We start from the raw sequence: 20,894 nt of genomic DNA on the forward strand, positions 1-20,894 counted from the left end.
ATTCGAATGAATTGATGAACTCTCTTTTACTTTCACCACACCGCCTACACTATTCTGCTTCTTCTCTTCTCTTCTCCGTATTCAGTCAGGGTTTTGGCGTTAGGGTTTTAATTCAAACACGCAGCGTTTCGCTCCCTCTCTGTTCAGTATCATATTATATTGTTAAATAAAAAATATGTATTTTTATAGATTTAAAATGTTATATTATAGAGTTGAAATGTGGATAATGATTTAGCTAGAGAAGTTCTGTGAGTTTTTATTTTTTTTATTTTTTTCACTTCTTTCCCGTTATTTTTTCTTTTTGTCGTTTTTGCCCTCTTCTTTCTTCTTCTAAAATCCCATCCATCTGATTTTGATGAGCGCCGGCTGAGGCGGAGACCATGGACTCAGACGCTGCTGCTGCGATTGCGATATGGAAAGAAATTGAGGCTTCAGAGAGGTACTCAACGGAATTTCACACACACGAAGCCAGATATTATATTAATACATGATGTTGTGTTGCGTTGCAGCTACCTTGTTTGTTCTATGTACGAAGAAGCGGCAGAATTAGCTTCCTCTGTTTTGGAACGCTTGCGTCATGGCCATCATGATATCGATAGAGATATGTTGGAATCAAGTGCTATGGTGCTTCTTCAGGCATTCAACCAACTTCCCACCAAGACACCAGACATTCTTAATCAACTCAAACTACACTTTGTTTCACTCAAAGCTATTCCTACTCTTGTTCTTCTTACTGGGTCGGTATGCTTCCTTGCTTTTCTTCCCTTCTTCAACAACTAGATGCTCAGTCACTCTTTTTCATTATTATATTTCTCTTTTGCTTCAGAGCTTGTTTTCAAATAGCACAAGGTTCTGAATCTGCACTTGCCTCCGTTCAACAATTTCTCCACGACTTCCTTAATGGATGGTCTCTTGAACATTCACAATATTCTTCTGTCATTACCGAGGCTGCAAGTAGAGACCAAAGCCCCCGCTTCATTCTTCCAGTTGATGAATATTTGCAAGTTGTTGAGCTCTATGCCCTCACCCTTCTTGCAACAGTTCAAAAAGATGTTGATCTTGCAATCTCCTGGGTTGAGAATGCTTCATTGCCTGAGGAAAATCGACAGGTATGGATGTTCTCCGCAGATGAAGTTTTCATGTAATTAGGCATTTGAACTAGAAATGGGAAACAAAGTCACGGTGTGGTTTTGATTGATTGGAATGAACAATCTACCAGTTGACATGACTGTGTCAACAGTGGATCAATTGAATTTCTCTGCATGTGTCTGGGTGATGTGATTCAATGGTCAGAGCTTTAACTTATCATTGTGTACATCCTCAAAATTGACCGCGACATATGTGTTGTGTTTGTGCATGTGTTCATGAATTGATTTAACGCTGACAAAGAGATTTTGGGGGGCTTGTAAAGTCTAAATTTTGAAGCATTCTACTCTGGGTATGATTACTGATTCTGACCCTGTAGTTCATTTTTTTTTCTTTCTGTATGATCTTTTACTTAGATTTTGTTAACTTGTGTTGGAAATGATTTCTTATCTACCTTATTACCTCCCAAAGCTCGTTATTGAGAGTTCTGCAAGTTCATCTTCTGTGAGCAATGTCTCTTGCATACTTGTGCTGTTGTGCATGTTTACCTTTCTCTTAACTGTTGTTTTCATTGAAATAAAGCAGTTGACTGCATTCTCTGTAGTCTATATTGGTGGAAAATGGAATCAGATGTTAGCGTTTATCCATATGTTAAATTTTTTAGTTTAAGCTGGCATTTGGAGTTAGCAGTCTTTCTTACGATTCTACTTGTTTTATGATAAATTCCATTCTATTTGTGTCAAATGTAATTTTCATAATGATAAGTATTTTGGTTTTCATTAACATTAATAAGCAGCAAAGGAGGAATTTATTTATAGATTATAAAAGCTAAGGAATATTTAGTGGAAAATTTACAAAGTGGACCTTTTTAAAACAAAATTGTACTGTTATATTTTTTGTTGTTGTCTATTTAGTGGTTATTTCATTGGTAAAACTTGGTCTCTAGGTGACCTTGTTGTTATTTCATTGGTAAAACAAAGATGTTAGCGTTTAAGGAATATTTTTTTGTTGTTGTCTATATAGTGGACCTTGTTGTCTAACCACTCTAAATATGTTTACCATTCAATAGCACACTCACTAGTCTGTACAACATAGTTACCACTCTATCTGGTCCTTAGGCAGTCTGTACAACATATTTTTTAGTCTTTTTGTAAGTATTGGGTTGTTTGTCCTTAGGCAGTGTGATTTCCACATTCATTTGCTAATTATTTGTATGCCATTGTATTTGTAGGGACTTCTGAGAAGTTTACACTCCATGCATTCTTCTAAAAGTACCATTTTGTCTCAAAGTTCCTTTCAGCAGTCACCCACAAATAGCAATGAAGCTTATCCTTTGAAAGAACAAAGTGTGTCTGAAGGATTACCAAAAGCCTTGAAAAGCAATGAAAAGTATAGGTCCAAAGAAGCTGTTACAAAACTGTCTGAACGAATAGAAGCATGTTTCTGGTGCTTCCGTGGTATCAATTTGAAGATTGGCACTACTAAGTTTGTCATAACTAGTGGGAAGATCATGCTTGGTTGTTTAATATTGTTCATCTATTATGTTTTCAGAAAGAAGCAAGCTACTTTAAACAGGTACTCAAGTTCATAGCTCCATAGTAGAATGTATCTCAAGTATTTGTTTTCTGTATCCTCTCAACTTTGAGGATACAATCACCATTGCATATCAAAATCATCTTTAGTTTAAATTAATCATTTTTGTTTTTTCCTTTCTGGTTGTTGTTCTTGTTGGAAACTATCTCTTATTTAGGGAAATTGAACCTCTAATTTGGGCAAAATATCACCTATATATTTAGGATCTGTATTATGCTGATTTGTATAGCTGTATTTCTTTATTTCCACCAGCAATTTAATAGATTCCTGATCTGAAAGAGCCGTTTTATTCAAATAAAAGGGATTTACTGGCAGAGTGATCTGCTATCCTCCTTTATGAGACCATAGCTCCAAACAACAAATCAAATTTGCTCCAGCCAATGTTGTTTGCAGCTAAAATTGGGCAAGATCTCAACCATTGATCAGTCATTGCACAGTAACTGATAAAGAGAGAGGATATGATGAATGTTGCAGATTTTGGTTGTGCTGCAGAGACAGGAAAGGATCCTGATACCTCCAAAGAATTTCCTCATAAAACCCAAAAAATGATCCCTAACAGACTCCCCATACCTTTTAAGTATTCCCCCGAACAACTTCCTAAAATTTAGGATAACACAGTAACAAACATCCAAGATAATCAGACACTTAGAATTACAAAGTAAAGATAACAACTTCCTTAATAGATGAAATATTCCTAAATCTGTTGCTTCTTATTCCTATTTCCTCCTAGAGTAGACATTCCAAACCTTGGGCCTCCTACTTTGCCTTGCTAGTTGGGCTCTATCACAATTCATCAATCTTTTGTCTCCCTTGAGAGTTGTTTTCTAAGTTGAGATTAACGGGCTTTGTGAAAACCTATGGAAATATTTAATTTTAATTGCTGTGGAGGGTTATTGGACCATCTTATATTGATATTATCCTTATTTAATTTATGCTAATAACTTATGTGTAGTTTGTATGTACAATAGGAATAGGGGAATATAATAAGGTTAAAACTTGAAATGGAGTGTTTTAGCCTCTATACCTAGGACTGATGGACTGCCAGATTCTGAACAGGCAGCTGGAAAATTGTTGTTATGCTGTTTGATTTCAAACACTTATGATTCCTGGTGTTATTATTAGTTACAGAATTTGTAGGATATTTTGTAACCTTTCCTGAAAAACCATGCTATTCCAAATGGATTGACCTATTTGGCACTGGCTTGAAGGTAAAATATTGTCATTTCATCATGTTCAAGGCCCCTTATTTCAATTCAAGGATGGCCCTTCATGTGAATTTTTTTAGTATATATTCAACTTTAGTTTTAATTCTTATTTTAATGTCCATTATAATTTCCTGTTTTACCCACTTAAGGCTGAGATTTTCCAATAAATTGCAGTAGTATTTAAGTTCATTAGGAGTCTGTTATCATGAGCAAAACCTGTTTCACTTTATGCTGCTGTGTCTCATGGTTAAGAGACCAGATTTTATTTATTCAATGTTAACTGTGACTAAACCCTGTTCCCGTTCTTCAGAGGGATTACATGGTTCTGAATGACTGACTATTCGTTCATGGTTTAGGATTGTAAGAAGACAGGCAATGGCCGTAAAGAGGGCTTTGGTAGATTTGTGGCAGCTTGCGTTTTCCTACCAAGTAAATCCTCTGGCAGCTGTTCAACCACTGTCTGCTGCAACACGTCAAGGTCAGTGATGCCATGGTGAAATTGTTGACCAAGGATCCTGTCATAGCTGATCCTCAGTGTGTCTTTCTGTTGACTAGCCTTGTAGTTTCAGATAGGCAATATTGTTTAACATGCACTTCGTTATGCTGATCAATAACACCTTGTGATGAGCATTACCTTCACCTCCACAAATGTGAAGTAATTTCTCATGCTAGCTATTCCATGAAGTGTGAGAGGATAATGTTATATCAGAAAAAGATGAAGTATTGTGTATAATTGTATTAAATGTCAGGAAGTGTTAGCATAATTTGTCCAAAATATTTGTATACTTTTTAAGTCACGTGGAAGGTGCACAACACATCGATCCATGTATGCTTTTCCTATACTAGGATTAGGAATGCTTGAGATTAAGATGTTGTCATAGAAAACAGAGATGACATATCCACTGCAGAATGCGATTACTGTGGTGGCTAACTAGTTATTACTACAACAACAGAATATTTTTTCCAAACAGAGAAAAGCCATCAATTTGACAAGTTTTCCTTGCCCAGGAAGGCTCCATTCGGATGCAAAAAAAGAGAGCGGAAAATAAAAGAAGTAAACAGTAAAATGACTCAAGGCCTGTCTATTTTGAGGGAGCTTGTTTATTTTTATTTTTTTATAAATAATTATAAAATTATTTTTCACTTTGATTTTAGGATTTGTAAACTAATTTATAACTTTTTTTATTCTAAAGGCAAGAGACATGGCATTGGTAATTATTTTAAAAGAAAAATTAAATAAATTCATATTAATGAAAGGCAAATTATTTTATTGTAACAGAAATGAGTATGCAACTTTAAACAATTCAAGGTGGAAAAAAAATATTTAGCATCTATGGTACAAAATAATTTTTTAATTCTTGAAAAAAGATTATGATATAAATTAACTTTATACTTATTGATAAATGCATGCTAATTTAATGTTTGAACTAAATTCTTTTATTTTAATATCTTGACCTATAAATCCTCTATAAAAAAAATATCTTGACTTATATAATTTTAACCCCCTATGGTCAAGTTTTAGATCCGTTCTTCATCGTTTCTGTAAAGAGGCGATACAAGATCAAGAGGAGAAATAACGTTGCTGCTGTGAATGTACGTTGTGTTTGGGAATGCGATAGAATCATGTTGAATGGAAAAAATATACTTTCCGCAGACACAAACACACTAGTAAAATAGCCAAGAGGATTATGTTGTTTTTGTTTTGCGGGCGTGAGGCATGTGAGAATGCATTTTATTTAGTTGTTTTGATTCTTTCCTTGGTTATAATTTTCTTATTTTGGTTTAAATTTGGAGTTAAACCAAACTAAAACTCAGACGTAATTTGGATAAGAAATGGAAAATGATAAATAATTAACTAACGGTCAATTAACGTTTATAATTAACTGGTAAGTGCAGTTTTGTAATTTGATTATTAATGTCATTCATCATATATTTTTTTCTTATCTAAAATTGGAATGACATGAAACTGTACGAAATTAACGTTATTGTTATATGATATGATGATATATGATTAAAACTAGATTTCAGCTGCAATATCCTTTGGTGGGTTAGTTAAGTTATTGAGGCTAACTTTGAGAGTTTGAAACAGACAAAGGTTTAATTGTTAGTGTGAACAAAAAAAAGGCGTTGTTTAGAGTAAAATTTAAAGAAAGAAAAGGCTTAATTAATGATTAACGAGGTAGAGTGGAGTGGGGTCTAAAAAGAAGGAGAAGACACACACAGAGGTAAATTCTCATGCAACAAATAAATATAGGACTTGGTCAACCTTTTACGACACTTATTATTTTCGTAAAAGTTAAACGAAACAAAACAACCAAGAACCAATCTCTCTCTCTCTCTCTCTGTGTGTTGCTGCGTTTCTCCTTTCAATGCCATATTCCAAGATTTCTCCAACCCTTAATTGCCTTCCTTCACACCCATCATCATTCCAAACCAGCAGGCACTTCTGGAAGGCGCGCATGCACGTCGCACCATTCCTTCTGCGTGTACTATGGCACTCCTCACTTCTTTTATAACTTCATTCACATTATTATTATTATTTGTGATTATGATAACCAGTGCTTCAGACACAGGATCTCTCCTCAAATTCAGAGACTCCCTTGAAAACAACAATGCATTGTTGTCCTCATGGAATGCATCCATCCCTCCATGTTCGGGTTCATCCCACTGGCCTCGCGTTCAGTGTTACAAGGGACACGTGTCGGGGTTGAAGCTCGAGAACATGAGGCTCAAAGGTGTCATTGACGTCCAATCCCTCCTGGAGTTACCATATCTCAGAACCATAAGCCTCATGAACAACGACTTCGACACTGAATGGCCTGATATCAACAAGATTGTGGGTTTGAAGACCCTTTTCCTTTCAAATAACAATTTCTCCGGGGAGATTCCGGCTCAGGCTTTTCAGGGCATGCAGTGGTTGAAGAAGATTCATCTCTCAAACAACCAGTTCACAGGTCCTATTCCAACTTCCCTCGCATCCATGCCTAGGCTTATGGAGTTGAGGTTGGAGGGAAACCAATTCACTGGCCCCATTCCCAATTTTCAACATGCATTCAAATCATTTAGCGTAGCCAATAATCAATTGGAGGGAGAAATACCAGCCAGCCTCCATAACATGCCACCTTCTTCTTTCTCTGGTAGATAATTTCCATTTGCATTAATTACAATTAAACACACCTACCTATCCTTATATTAATTAAGGACAAAATATGCATGCTTTTGGTATTGTTTGTTACAAGCAACCGGCACATAAAAGGTTCGTTTAAAAAGATAAATAAACCATCAATTTAGATATTTTGTTATATGTTACTCATATTTCATTTAATTAGAATATATTTGTTTGTGTAACTATGCAGTGTTCCCATGTCCTATATTTTAGACATTAGTCCATGTGAGAGTCTATGCTTGATAGATTGTTTGTTTGTTTGGAATGCAGGCAATGAAGGGGTATGTGGAGCACCGCTAAGTGCATGCTCCTCCCCAAAAAAGAAATCAACTGCGAGTATTGTTGCGGCAGCGGTTCTTGTTATTGTAGCACTGATAGTGATTGGAGCAGTAATATTGTTAGTCCTGCATCAAAGAAGAAAACAAGCTGGGCCAGAAGTGTCTGCGGAGAATCCATCATCAATAATGTTCCAATCCCAACAGAAAGAAGCCTCGTCTTCAGATGAAGGAAGTCGGGGGTCGCCTACTAGCTCGAGCCACAGAAGCAGAAGCTTGAGGCTATTGTTTGTGAGGGATGACAGAGAGAAGTTTGATTATAATGAACTGTTTAGAGCCTCAGCAAAGATGTTGGGCAGTGGTTGTTTCAGCTCTTCCTACAAGGTTGCTCTGTTGGACGGACCAGAGATGGTGGTGAAGAGATTCAAGCAGATGAACAATGTAGGGAGGGAGGAGTTTGATGAGCACATGCGACGGATTGGAAGGTTGAATCATCCTAATCTGCTTCCTCTGGTCGCCTACTACTACAGAAAGGTGGAGAAACTCTTGGTTACTGACTTTGTTCACAATGGAAGCTTGGCCGTTCGCCTTCACGGTACCTATGCTTAAAGATTGTTTGGGTAAACTTCTCTAGAAGCATTTTTAAGAGAAGAAAATAAAATAAGTTTCTCTATTAACTAATTTGTAGACATATGGGAGAACTTCACAAATTAGCTAATGAAGAACTCCTTTTAACTTAATGAAAAAATTCATCTCGTTATTTTCTTCTCTTAAACTTGCTTCTTAAGAAGCTTACCCAAATACACCTTACACTACTACTTTCTCTATATACTAATCTCTCTTTTCAATTCAATTTCCCTCTCTTAGGGATGCATGTGTATGGTTTCTTTCAGGATACCAAGCTCTAGGACAAGAAAGCCTGGATTGGGCAAGCCGGTTGAAGATAGTGAAAGGCATAGCAAAAGGACTTGAACATCTGTACAAGGAGATGCCAAGCCTAATTGCGGCACATGGACATCTAAAGTCCTCCAACGTTCTTCTGAGTGAATCTTTGGAGCCCATCCTGACAGATTATGGGTTGGGGCCAGTGATAAACCAGGACCTTGCACCTGAAATCATGGTCATCTACAAGTCCCCAGAGTATGTGCAGCATGGGCGCATCACAAAGAAGACTGATGTGTGGAGTCTTGGGATACTCATTCTGGAGATTCTCACTGGCAAGTTCCCTGCTAACCTTCTACAAGGCAAAGGGAGTGAGTTGAGTTTGGCAAATTGGGTGCATTCGGTTGTCCCCCAAGAGTGGACTAGAGAGGTGTTTGATAAGGACATGGAGGGAACCAATAACAGTGAGGGGGAGATGGTCAAGCTTTTGAAGATTGCATTGGCTTGTTGTGAAGGAGATGTGGACAAGAGATGGGACTTAAAAGAAGCAGTAGAAAGAATTCATGAGGTCAACGAGGAGGAGGTGAAGTCATCACTTTCTCCATGGATGGTTAATTGAATGAGGCTTGCCAAGAATCATTCTTACTTGGATTTCGTTTCTCTCTCCCCTCAAAGAAATATGCTACGGCATGAATGAATGGAAATGCATGGTTCGTCCACGTTACATTATTGGGTTTCTATGTTTTAACCTGAAATTTCCCAGTACTGTAAGGTGCCACCAATGGAAATTTTGAGGGCAACAACAACCTAAGGCCAATCATGTCATGAGATGGATTTTGAGGTTGAATCAACTCCTTTTTTTAGCTGATTAATATATCTTGGCATTTTTGCATTGCCAATGCCATCCATATCTCTGTCTCGCTTAGTACTTAATAGCTATATCCTGATTTTCACTAATTCCAACTTATACCAAGATCATGAGTTTTGAAGCTGGGTTCAATATTAACTTTGGAATTTTTTATCGAAAAGAACATGTGCATTAATTTAGGAAGGAAAATAGAATAGGCTTAATTGATCAATTTTAGCGAGCCTTTTTTTTTTTTTTTTGCATAAGGAGTGCATTGTCATTATCATATATAATATATACAAAAAAAAAATAGATTTGACGAAAATAGGCAAACACTCCTTCCGTTTTTAATTCCTACCAAAATTCCCCTAAATTACACTAACCTAGCCTCCCCTCATTAAACGAAGGAGGTATGTGTAATTTTGTAAAACACTAAAACCTCCGGAGGAGTTCATGTAATTTATTCAATTATATATGCTAAATGGATTATTCCTAATATATATATATATATATATATATATATATATATATATATATATATATATATATATATATATATATATATATATATATATATATCAAATAACGATAATTGAATCACATCTAAGAACAATAAAACTGAACATTTGTACTCATCATTTAGAGTAAATTTAGAAAAAAAAAGGAAGAAAAAAAAAACTAACAGCGTGTTAATTTGGAGAAAATGCTAAAAATGAAAAATTAATCAACATAACAAAAATTATTATATGTAATGTTTATATTAATTTGCAAATTTCTTTGATATTTTATATATTATCTTTTTTATTTTGATAAATAATTGAAAAAATAATTAATATTATTTGAAATATTTAAATAACAGATAAATAAATATAAATATTTTCATAAAAAATCCAAATGAAATGAAAGAAAGTAATTCAGAATTAATAAATAATTAATATAACAACTTGGATATTACAGCCTTGAATATGATAATAAATAAGTGCTCATTTACATTATATTAGTCCAGTATTGGTAAATACTTTTTTTAGCCGAATTAAGTTAAACTTAATACAAAATAGTGAAACATGATTAATAAATAGTTTTATTTCTTAGTATATGATCAGAAATTCGATCTTTAGTTTGTACGTATAAAAAAACATCTATTAACAAATATCAATTTTTTTTAATGGATCTCAGTAAGATTAATTTTTTACTATCAGACGAATGAAGAATACTCGGATTAAAAAAAGAAGTTCAAATTAATATTAAGATTTGAAACTTTAGTGTCAAAAACTCATACTTTGTAGTATAGTAACTTGCATCCTGTACAAGTTTTTTAAGTTTGTAAAAGGGGTGGGCTCAGGCCTGATATTCGACCCACACTCGCACAAATTGAATGAGAAAAAAGGCTATTGGAGATGGGTTTGGACAGATTTTTTTGTTAAATGAGTGTAAAAAACAGTTACAGATGATGATTAATTATTACATACCAACATAGTGTGGTTGGTAGTGATTCTATTAGTTCAAATAAAAAATAGTTATTTTTTATCTTCTTTAAATAAATAAAAATGAAATTTAAACCCTACAAAATATTGAACCATGCAGATACTTATTCAGCCTTTAATAAAGGTACCTTAGTTTCAAAACAAAAGGTTTATGAATGAGTTTTCTATCGCTATCAATTTCTCTCTCCTTACCGTAGTTCTATTGAAAATTTAAAGAGAACAAAAAAAAATTAAATTACTCAAAAACTTCAATTAGATAATATAATTTTCTATTTTTGAACATATATGCCAACACTATTTTATATATATATATATATAGGCAAACGACATCATCTTCCATCAGGAAAATGATCCAATTCCTTAATTCTCACATAAACCAAACATCTTTCACTTTCGCTCAAATTAGAGAATTTTTCCCCTAAAACAAAATGATAAACATATAAATAAATACCACTATATATATATAGACAAGAGTGTAAGGTGGACTATTTATACATGTGGTCTACCGTGGTCCATTTCCTTTTAGGAGTTTTTTTTTTCTTTTTTCTTGTAACTTGATGAATTTAACATGTAATTCTTCATTTATAACCATTAACCTCTCACATAGCTTCCCCAAGAGAAAGTAATAGTAACTTGTAAATTTATTCCTAACTTTATTTATCTATATATAACTTTTACTTGATATCACTCAATGTGAGTAATTTTAATCATTATCTATAACAAGAAATAACTATTTACAAACTTCATCATATAGAGTAATTTGTTTGTTTGGTGAAATTTACCATAAGTATATATCCTTTAACAACTATAACATAACGACCTAAAGTGATTTGGCTTTGGGATCAGGTGGGAGAAGATACCCAGCCCTTCCCAAAATGAAGGGTTTCTGCGATAATTCTCCCAGACACATAACTAATTTTGGAACCTAACAACAAAGTGCAAACTAATCTGCAACAGAATTTCCCACTCACATTGGGGTTATATTATGTGATGAAGGGCTAATAATTAAGAATATATCCTAGTTAATTTCTAATCCCCAAAACATATCATGGTATAAAATTTGTATCAGGATTCAATCAAGCTAAGCCACACGGCCGCCACAGCATAGCATCCAGGGCAGAAATTAAAAATGTCGAGGGTGAATTCAGAGAAGAAGCTGGGTGCAGGACGTGTGGTGGCTGTGGCAATTGAGAATAACAAGACAAGCCAACATGCTGCCAAATGGGCAGTGGACAATCTTCTTCCCAAAGACCAATGTCTCTTACTAATCCATGTTAGACAAAGACCATCTTCGGTTCCATCGTGTAAGTAATTAATCATCTATCTATTGCTTCAACCATGAAAATAATTATTTTCAAAGGCTTGAGTAATAATGTTTACCAATATAATGCCTATAATAATGTTACAAAATTCTAGTTTATATACCAAGTTTGATCGATGTTTGTAAAATTTAGCATATTCTTGCCTTGAATATCCTTTTGACACACACAAATACCATATAACTAACCCACAATATTTCTGACTTATATGGGTGCAGCGGATCATTTGAGCGAAGCTGTGGGCGACAACGAATCCAAGGAACTTTTTGAATCATTTCGAGTCTTCTGCAATAGAAAAAGTGTTAGTACTAATGCATTTTCATCATTCAACAATTAATATAAATATATATATATATAGAGAGAGAGAGAGAGAGAGAAGTGCACTCATGAACAAAATCCTAATTAATTGAAATTGTTTGTTTATTTGAAACAGATACAATGCAAAGAAGTGCTGCTGGAGGACACGGATATATCTAAGGCATTAATAGACACCATTTCCACGAATACCATAGAGCTTCTTGTACTTGGGGCGCCGTCAAGGGGTGGCCTTGTTAGGTAATTAAAAGAATCAACTTTTTTCTTCAATTTTCTCTTTCTTAATCATGATGAAATTAAAAAAAAAAATACTACCCCACAGAACAGAATAAGAAAAGAATGAAATATTCCGTACGTGTTGATGATATAATATAATTCCATGTTGATGCAATATTTATGACAGAAGATTTAGGACAACTGATGTCCCAAGCACTGTGTCCAAAGGGGCGCCACAATTCTGCACAGTTTATATAATTTCTAAAGGAAAAATCTCAAGTGTGAGATCTGCTACTGCTCCATTGGCTCCTAACAAAGCTGCCATTGCCGCTGCCGCCGCCGCTGCCACCACACCCCGTAATCAATTGCAGCCACAACAACAACCACACCCGCAGATAATGCGAAGTCCTGAAAGATTTTCAGATTCTCAGCCACCCCGCAACTACCCACCACGACGTATGTTATGCATGTCAACTACTTAATTTATAATCTGTTTGATTTCAATTATTATATATGCCATTTATTCTGATACATATACATATGTACAGCTACATCAGAGAGGCCAACAGCATTCGGGAGTCATGGGGCACACCACCCCATGATGGATGAAGATGATATCATGTAAGTTACAAAATTAATTAAGAGTAATGATACACAATAATTTCATTATTTTAAACACCCACCAATATCTTTCATTTTCTCTATATCATGGATATTCATTGTAACATTTCTCATTAATTAAATACTTTCATGCATATGATTATAAATTTAGTAATAATACACAAACATCTTATCATTTTAAACACTCTTCCAACACCTTTCATTTCTTTTTCTTTTTTTATATCATATCATAAATCTTATTATACTCATCTTTTCCTTCCTCTAGGTGTTAAATAATACAATAGGTGTTTATGTAACATTTTTCTTATATTAGTTGATAACTAAACTAAGTATTGGTGACGCATGCAGATCACCGTTCACAAGGGCTGGGAAAACATACGAGCCTTCAAAATTTCAGGATTCTGATATATCATTCGTGAGCAGCGGAAGGCCAAGTGTTGAACGAATGTTCCCAACATTGTACGAGGATCAGGACAGTGCGAGTGGAATTGCCCTGGGTAGGTTCTCAGATTACGATGGTAGGAACAGCTTCGCTTCTTCCTACTCTTCACAATCGCAGGGCATCGATGACCACTCCTTCTCCTCGCAATCGAGGTTATCCGATTGCACCGACGACGTGGAATTCGAGATGAGGAGGCTGAAGCTGGAACTGAAGCAGACAATGGAAATGTACAGCTCTGTCTGCAAGGAAGCCATGACCGCAAAGCAGAAGGCAATGGAGCTTCAACGTTGGAAAGTGGAAGAACAGAAGAAATTGGAAGACTCATCAATGTCGTCGTCCCCGGGTGAAGCTGTAACATCATCATCATCCATGGCACTGATGGAGATGGAGCAGGAAAAGATAAGAGAAGAAGCACTTCAAAAGATTGCAGCATTGGAAGCACAGAAGAGAATGAGTCTGCAGATGGAGAGGAAGAAGCCTGAGGAGAAGACCTTGAGTAGTTTTGGACACACTGCGAGGTACAGAAGATACACCATTGAGGAAATAGAAGAGGCAACAAACATGTTCTCGGAGTCTCTCAAGATCGGGGAAGGAGGGTATGGGCCAGTATACAGGTATGTGAACTATTGTTGTCAGATACTCTTATTTAATCATGTTGTCAGAATTGTCATTAAACATAAATATTTGGATATTAAGTAGACATTTTTATTGATGAGTGGGTAACTATTGTTGTCTATCTTGGATAACAAAAAATATCGAATGTACTAATACTTGTAAACAAAGATATAGTTAGAAAAGTTGTGAATTTAGTCTTGGATTTATAAAACATGTATGTTTTGGAATTGAGAGAGTAATTGTTAGTTTTTATTGGCAAAGTTCAAACGTGTGAGGCCACGATCTCTCCCCTCTCCTTCCTTTCGACCATTATGACTAGATCAACCTTATAATATCTCATGTGCAGGTGCGAACTAGATTGCACCCAGGTTGCAATAAAGGTGTTAAAGCCAGATGCAGCACAAGGGAGAGAGCAGTTCCAGCAGGAGGTGGAAGTGCTGAGTTGCATAAGGCATCCAAACATGGTTCTTCTGCTGGGTGCGTGTCCAGAGTATGGGTGTCTGGTGTACGAGTACATGGCCAATGGAAGCTTGGACGACTGTCTGTTCCCAAGAGGAAAATCACGGCCACCTCTCCCATGGCAGCTGAGGTTCCAAATCGCTGCAGAGATAGCCACAGGTCTCCTTTTCCTTCATCAGACTAAACCGGAGCCACTGGTCCACCGCGACTTGAAACCCGGGAACATCCTCCTTGACCGCAACTACGTGAGCAAGATCAGTGACGTGGGCTTGGCCAGGCTTGTCCCTCCTTCGGTTGCAGACACTGTGACTCAGTATCGCATGACTTCCACAGCTGGAACATTCTGCTACATCGACCCGGAGTACCAGCAAACGGGCATGCTCGGAATCAAATCAGACATATACTCTCTCGGGATCATGCTTCTTCAATTGGTGACCGCCAAGCCTCCGATGGGTTTGACTCATCATGTTGGAAGGTCCATTGAGAAGGGCACTTTTGCAGAGATGCTTGACCCGGCCATTCCTGACTGGCCACTCGAACAGACCTTGCATTTCGCCAAGCTTTCCCTCGGATGCGCCGAGATGAGAAGAAAAGATCGACCTGATCTAGGAAAAGTTGTGTTGCCGGAGCTCAATAAGCTTAGGGCATTTGCTGAACAATGCATGTCACCTATGATGATGTTTGCACTTAGAAGTACTGGTGGTGCTGGTGGTGGTGCTGGTGGTGGTGCAGGATATGTTCCCAGAAATAGTAACTCTTCCGGACTTTCTTCTTCAACTCAAGTGAGTCATGCATGCATGCATGCATACACACATTCATTAATTTCTTTTTCTTTTTCTTTTGAACTTGGATAATCATCAAATGAATGAATGATCAATGCTGTGTTGTAGGACATGAGTGAAGTGTCTGGCTTCTCTGGATATGAAAGCCGCTCAAGCACATCATCGCTGGGGAGAATATGATGGAAGTGTAGAGTTATTGTTTTACCTTTCCTTTCGAGTAATTTCTTTGGGAGGCAGAAGGGGTATCAATTAAACTTTGGTTGGTTTGGATATCATCCACAACACTCGATCGCCCACATGCATCTTTGATGAATAATTGTAATCCTTTAATGTATTTCACAACTTCAATAGGAATCTATGATGAGTTTTGTCATTAAATCCAACACAATTTGATGTGCAGAACAATCACAATCTTCCACACTTATAGCCTTGTCTTTGTCAATATATATATTTAAGCGGATAGTCATATACTATATGTTTCGCACTTAATTCTAAACCTCATCCCTTTCCTCTTCATTGTCTTATTCTATATTCTCTAATTAACGACGACCCTTTTGGACGACCATTCTACTACCAAACTAGCGATAGAGTGTGCCAGAGGGAGACAGCAACAAGAACTTTTTCCCATTAGTTTCGTCACAAATAATTGTATTTTTTTATACACAAATATATTTTTTTTGTCTACTTATAGAAAGATAGACAATGGCATAGAAAACACAAATGTTCAAGAAATATCGTCTGTCTTAATCGATTCATTCGTCAACATGCTTCACCTAGCTAGTCGGTAGGTTTGATATTTTTTGAAATATGTAGAGCTGCGAAAAGGGCACGTACCATCATCATATATTCAATTTTGTAAAATGCTGCCCATACATCAGTTTTATACAATACTTAAAAGAAAAATAGGAAACATATAAATTTATTATAATTGATAGGTACGTATTATGACTGTTTTAGTCTATAAAACAATTCCTAAATTGTGGCAATGGTGTGCATGTCAGTTAGTTAGATTTTTATCAAGATATTCCCTCTCACTGCTTATGGAACTCTTTCATCAATTCCAAATGCTCCCTCCCCACATAATTCTTTCTTTTTGAGAGACTAGACAAGAAATTAAAAGAAAAGACAGTCAGAATTAATGGAGAATTCAAATTCTAATTCCAGAAAACCACCAAAGAATTGGAATAGGATGATTTTGGAGAGAGGGGTAGTTGGGTTGGGCATAGTAGCAGCCATGAACTCCACTGATGTTGTTGTCTCCTCTGCTAAAGCTGCTGCTAACTTTCGTGGAACCACAACCTATGACTATGGCATTTTCTATGCTTCCCCTCTCAACAATATTGGAACCCGCTTCCCTCATTTTCTCAATTCCTGCAATCTTTGCGACAAACATCTTCATGGGGTTGACATCTTCATTTACAGGTTCTAACTTCTAACGCATGACAATTGACATACATATATATTTGGTGCTTTACTGCTTTTCTTAATATTTCCGAATCTATACTTTTTTTCTCGTTAACTTGTGTCATGTCTCACTTATTTATTTGAATGGAACCTAGAATTTTTATTCAGTGGGAGTTAGTGTAAAAGCAAGAATTAGTGGCGGTGTGTGTAGAATCAGAATCAGTGGGAGTTATTTGAATTTGCCTTTACATGTTGCAAGCTAAAGGACTATTAATATATAACCAATTTGTCTAGATCTCCCTAACTTCCTGTTGCTATATTTCTTCCCGTTTGGGTATGCATCTGATCTTCAAAAGCTAATCATGTACTTATGATATTTATTCCAAGTTTTTCATCCATTGTCACTAGTTCTTTTTCCCCTGTTCACATTTGCAATTACCTGTAGAGAAGCACACTTCTATTCTATGATTTCAAGAACCCTTTTCTTCTGTTAGACTTTCTATTCTAATTTTAGATGCAGCAGTTTTCAATTATGTTTTCAAAATTGGACCAATTAACCTACATTACAAAGTCTTTCATTTCTTCTTTGATGGTCTGTTTATGGTTAAATTGTGTTTTAATCATTAATGATTAAATACATCCACTCGTATTTTATAACATAATAAATAATAAAATAACGTATTAATGATTAAATGACTTAATTATGTTGATATATTCCTCTAGTTTGGAATATATGTGATATTGGTTTTCTAAAATTAATAGATTCATTTTACAATAAGTTTGAGTAGAAAATGAGAATTTAAGGTATTTCAAGTAAAAAAAAATTGAAATCAAGAAGGAGACCAAATTTAATTAATTTTAAAATAGAAGGATTTAATAATTAGAAGAAGAAAAAATGGGGAACCAAAACCACACCAGTCAGACTAAATGGGTAAAAAATTAATTACGCTAAATAAAAACTATGAAAACCACAAAAACTAAAATGCGGATATTTTATTTGTAATTCAGAAATTGATAAATTAATAGTTATTTTTAACTATTTTTTACAATTACTAAATATAAAATACTCATAATGATAAGAAAAACATTTTAAGAATTTTATATGGGTTGAATAAAATTATAAGTACTCATGATGAATTTTAATTAATAAGTATCTTAATTCTCACCCAACAAACTTAGAAAAATTAAAAATGGGAGAGGAAATTGGTTATTTATCTTGGATGAAACGTGAATGCACTGCTGTAGCTGGGCCATAAATTTCTCCAAACTTGATGTTACAGTAGGCTTGCGTGTGATCCAAGGTTACTGAGATATATAGTATGGTCCCCTCCCCTCCCTTACATGTAACATGTGGTTCTCACAATTTGACAATGGAATAATACCAACTGGCTGGTGTCTGGTGGTGAACTCATCTGCATCTGCATCTGCCCTTTTGGAACACTCTGTCGCATATATATTCATATTCATATTCCCTTAATTAATCAATACTACCTCCCATCATATATATAAAAATCAAAAAATAATCTTTCCTTGATCCTGATTATAAAAAACATACGATTAATTTATTGTTAAATTTTCTTTTTATCCCTAATGATTACATTCATTTTCTCATAAAAGTGATGTCTTTATTGAGTTATCAAAAACCAGGTAAGCTCATTGATTGAAAATTTATCTTTTGAAAAGTAATCATTGGTAGTCATGAAATCTAACTAATTCTATTAGTATTCATAAAACCCCAGATAGTATTGACTTATGAATTATGTATACAGAGGCGAGAAAGCGTTTTGTAGTGCAGAATGCCGTGAGACACACATTAGCATTAGCAACGATGATCACCAAGACGTAGTCAAGTGCAGATCTCGTGTTGTAGAGCACAATCCTGTCACACTCACATCTTCTATTCTTGCTGCAGCATGAACCTACACAATCCTGTCATTTTATTATTAAAGGATGAAAGAATTAGCTAGCGCCATCAATCTCAATAAAGATGTTTATCCCCATGACTTAATTTGGTACTACCTAGCTCGCCACAGGGGAGAGTTGCGACGAAAATCGAAGCAAGTGTAGTGAAGTAGATTGTTTGATCTCTAATGAATGGAACTATAAAACATACATAGATTTCCTTTCTTCACGCAATATATATAAATTGCAACCAAGTTCATATTCTCGTGCAGATTTTTAGATTTCTTCTGTTGTACGTTATCTTCTATGCTGTCCACAAGATAACAAAGAAATTCCATATGCAAATTTAAGTACAAACTTACATTATAAATGTTTAATAAGTCAAGCGTAATTAGCAACTCCATATAAAACCATAAGCATAGAATTAACGGTAAAGCCACGAATAACTTAAATTAGAAAGAAAAAAAAAAAGTCAATTACTTGAATTACGACAAACTCCTTGCCATAGTCCAACCCTCGTTTCTTTAAGCTCTTCTTTTGAATGTCTCTTGGTCTCTTATTTTGCTAATGAGGATTATGATACCCTAACGACTCACCTTAAAGTCTTAAACTCTATTATCTAGTAACTCAAACTAGAAGGGAACACCGAGCATGGGTCAAGTCAAGCTTGAACTTTTGGGGGAGATAGACAGATAGTTTCTTGACAAAGCATCAGAGCATCCATCCTTGACAGAGTAATTAAGAATTACGTTCTTGTTGTCCTCATTTTTCTAAATAGAAATTAAATTTAAGGAAACAGATTATATGGTTGCTGTATTTAGTTTTATCAGTCCCTAAAATTAAGGAATTTAATAGTGTATATTTACCTAAACCAGAAGCCTGTGTCAACTTTAAACCTGGAACTCATTGTGCCTTGGGTTCTGAATATACTTTTCCAAATAAACTCTATCATTGCCATATGCATCAGCTGCCTCACACTTAGCTAGCCCAAAGTAAATGAAATAGAAAAAGCTTAACAAAAAAATGTACACTATACTATTGTAATAACTAATAAAACATAAAAACAAGCAGTATAGAGTCGTACAGACAACGTAAAAAGAACTTGCAATTCAACAAAAATGGCTGTAGCAACTTTACTAACTCATCAGGTTCTCTTGCAAGACGTGTGCCATACCTAATGTTGCCTGAGAAACACATGTGTGTCAATTCACATAATCTGGCAGATTACTCTTAACTTAATCACCATAGTATTGTTGCAGTATGACCAAAATAATAAGAACTAGGCAAAGGATAGAGTCCAGTGAATCAGAAAGAATAGTATCATACACTAATAAATCAAAAACTGAAAAACATAATCAAGGCAGTAAAAGTTGAGTACTTTGTCAAAGTAGAATTCTAACTGTTGGACTCAAGAAATGAGCTCACAGAAATTATATAAATTGTACTGAAATAATATAATTTTTAGGTCAGATTTGCAGTACAAGACATAGACTACTTACACTGAGTTTCCCCCAAACAAGGAATCTCCTCCAACAACACACAACACTATAATGGTCTCAATCTGCTTACCATTCCTTCTCACATAAAAGGCCTATAAAAAAAAATTCAATTTCACATCATAGACGCATCTTTAGGGTTATACTGATACACCACTTATAAGAGCCTATCCATGTCTAAACATGTTATATAAATTTTACAGCGGCACTTTGACACTCTATTTTAGATCCTTGTGAATAAATTTCCGAGAGTTTAGTTACGAGGGACTTATATCTTACATAAAGTAATAAAGGAACAGGTAAAGCAAGTTGCTTCGGAACTTATATTTTACCAGGCAGACTATTCATGATAGCTTACTTATTTATACAAGCAAATGTGGAATCTGGCATCCTGAAAAGCTGAAATAGAGAAGGATAAGGGAAACCAATCTATCTCACTAGACAGCCTCACCTCACAATACAAGTCTTCCCTCCTCTGATACAATAATTGATGCCATTGTCATTGCCATGCGACGCAATCCTTATAGAATATGTCAGCCAAATGCACCCTTGTTGATGGTTCACCCAATTGAATTCACGAGTGAGCCAAATTTTGTCACCTCCACAGGTTGCACTCAGAGCCCCACCGGCATGTCTATGTTTGTGCTGCATTGTGATCTGCCAATGGGAAATTCCCCTGCTCCCCACAAACAAACTCAAAATCCGCTTTTCAAACATCCCCCCCCCCCCCCCCCCCACCCCCCATTTGGTTACAGTTCCAGTTTTGCACCTCCCACACTCTACGT

General features: G+C 35.5%; 4 protein-coding genes across 7 annotated transcripts; all 4 read left to right on the forward strand.

Moving 5' to 3' along the window:
- Positions 1-234: 234 nt before the first annotated feature.
- Positions 235-4,645, forward strand: LOC100810680 (protein APEM9). Of its 3 annotated transcripts, XM_041018153.1 has the most exons (6): positions 235-439; positions 510-737; positions 827-1,109; positions 2,318-2,543; positions 2,638-2,661; positions 4,241-4,378. In XM_041018153.1, exons 1-5 carry the CDS (start codon positions 381-383, stop codon positions 2,655-2,657), a joined length of 816 nt encoding a protein of 271 aa, XP_040874087.1. In that variant the 5' UTR covers positions 235-380; the 3' UTR covers positions 2,658-2,661; positions 4,241-4,378. The 3 variants fall into 3 exon arrangements, with proteins under 3 accessions (XP_040874087.1, XP_014619000.1, XP_003516996.1); XM_014763514.2 differs by having other exon boundaries at positions 285-439; positions 510-741; positions 2,318-2,661; positions 4,241-4,645; XM_003516948.4 differs by having other exon boundaries at positions 299-439; positions 2,318-2,661; positions 4,241-4,645.
- A 1,543-nt stretch (positions 4,646-6,188) lies between these two features.
- Positions 6,189-9,193, forward strand: LOC100785189 (pollen receptor-like kinase 2). 2 transcript variants are annotated; one of them, XM_014763532.3, is made up of 3 exons: positions 6,189-7,021; positions 7,321-7,920; positions 8,219-9,193. In XM_014763532.3, exons 1-3 carry the CDS (start codon positions 6,376-6,378, stop codon positions 8,824-8,826), a joined length of 1,854 nt encoding a protein of 617 aa, XP_014619018.1. In that variant the 5' UTR covers positions 6,189-6,375; the 3' UTR covers positions 8,827-9,193. The 2 variants fall into 2 exon arrangements, with proteins under 2 accessions (XP_014619018.1, XP_014619033.1); XM_014763547.3 differs by having other exon boundaries at positions 6,189-6,838.
- A 2,179-nt stretch (positions 9,194-11,372) lies between these two features.
- On the forward strand, positions 11,373-15,784 carry LOC100785729 (U-box domain-containing protein 52). The gene is made up of 8 exons (XM_006572854.3): positions 11,373-11,842; positions 12,076-12,158; positions 12,291-12,412; positions 12,576-12,844; positions 12,937-13,009; positions 13,358-14,065; positions 14,413-15,307; positions 15,416-15,784. Exons 1-8 carry the CDS (start codon positions 11,668-11,670, stop codon positions 15,485-15,487), a joined length of 2,397 nt encoding a protein of 798 aa, XP_006572917.1. The 5' UTR covers positions 11,373-11,667; the 3' UTR covers positions 15,488-15,784.
- Positions 15,785-16,402: 618 nt separating this feature from the next.
- LOC100788024 (uncharacterized) lies at positions 16,403-18,854 on the forward strand. The gene is given in 2 exon segments (NM_001253009.1): positions 16,403-16,729; positions 18,481-18,854. Coding segments are annotated over 2 exon segments (432 nt in total). The 5' UTR covers positions 16,403-16,445; the 3' UTR covers positions 18,629-18,854.
- The last annotated feature ends 2,040 nt before the right edge of the window (positions 18,855-20,894 follow it).

The sequence above is a fragment of the Glycine max genome, chromosome 1, assembly GCF_000004515.6.
Source record: "Glycine max cultivar Williams 82 chromosome 1, Glycine_max_v4.0, whole genome shotgun sequence".
NCBI lineage: Eukaryota > Viridiplantae > Streptophyta > Magnoliopsida > Fabales > Fabaceae > Glycine > Glycine max.

Coding starts and splice junctions, on each gene's coding strand:
- LOC100810680 (XM_003516948.4), top strand. CDS start 381: ATGGACTCAGACGCTGCTGCTGCGATTGCGATATGGAAAGAAATTGAG. Junction 738..826: donor ACTCTTGTTCTTCTTACTGG/GTCGGTATGCTT, acceptor CTTTTGCTTCAG/AGCTTGTTTTCAAATAGCAC. Junction 1,110..2,317: donor TGCCTGAGGAAAATCGACAG/GTATGGATGTTC, acceptor TTGTATTTGTAG/GGACTTCTGAGAAGTTTACA.
- LOC100785189 (XM_014763532.3), top strand. CDS start 6,376: ATGGCACTCCTCACTTCTTTTATAACTTCATTCACATTATTATTATTA. Junction 7,022..7,320: donor GCCACCTTCTTCTTTCTCTG/GTAGATAATTTC, acceptor TTTGGAATGCAG/GCAATGAAGGGGTATGTGGA. Junction 7,921..8,218: donor CTTGGCCGTTCGCCTTCACG/GTACCTATGCTT, acceptor GGTTTCTTTCAG/GATACCAAGCTCTAGGACAA.
- LOC100785729 (XM_006572854.3), top strand. CDS start 11,668: ATGTCGAGGGTGAATTCAGAGAAGAAGCTGGGTGCAGGACGTGTGGTG. Junction 12,413..12,575: donor TCAAGGGGTGGCCTTGTTAG/GTAATTAAAAGA, acceptor TATTTATGACAG/AAGATTTAGGACAACTGATG. Junction 14,066..14,412: donor GGGTATGGGCCAGTATACAG/GTATGTGAACTA, acceptor TCTCATGTGCAG/GTGCGAACTAGATTGCACCC.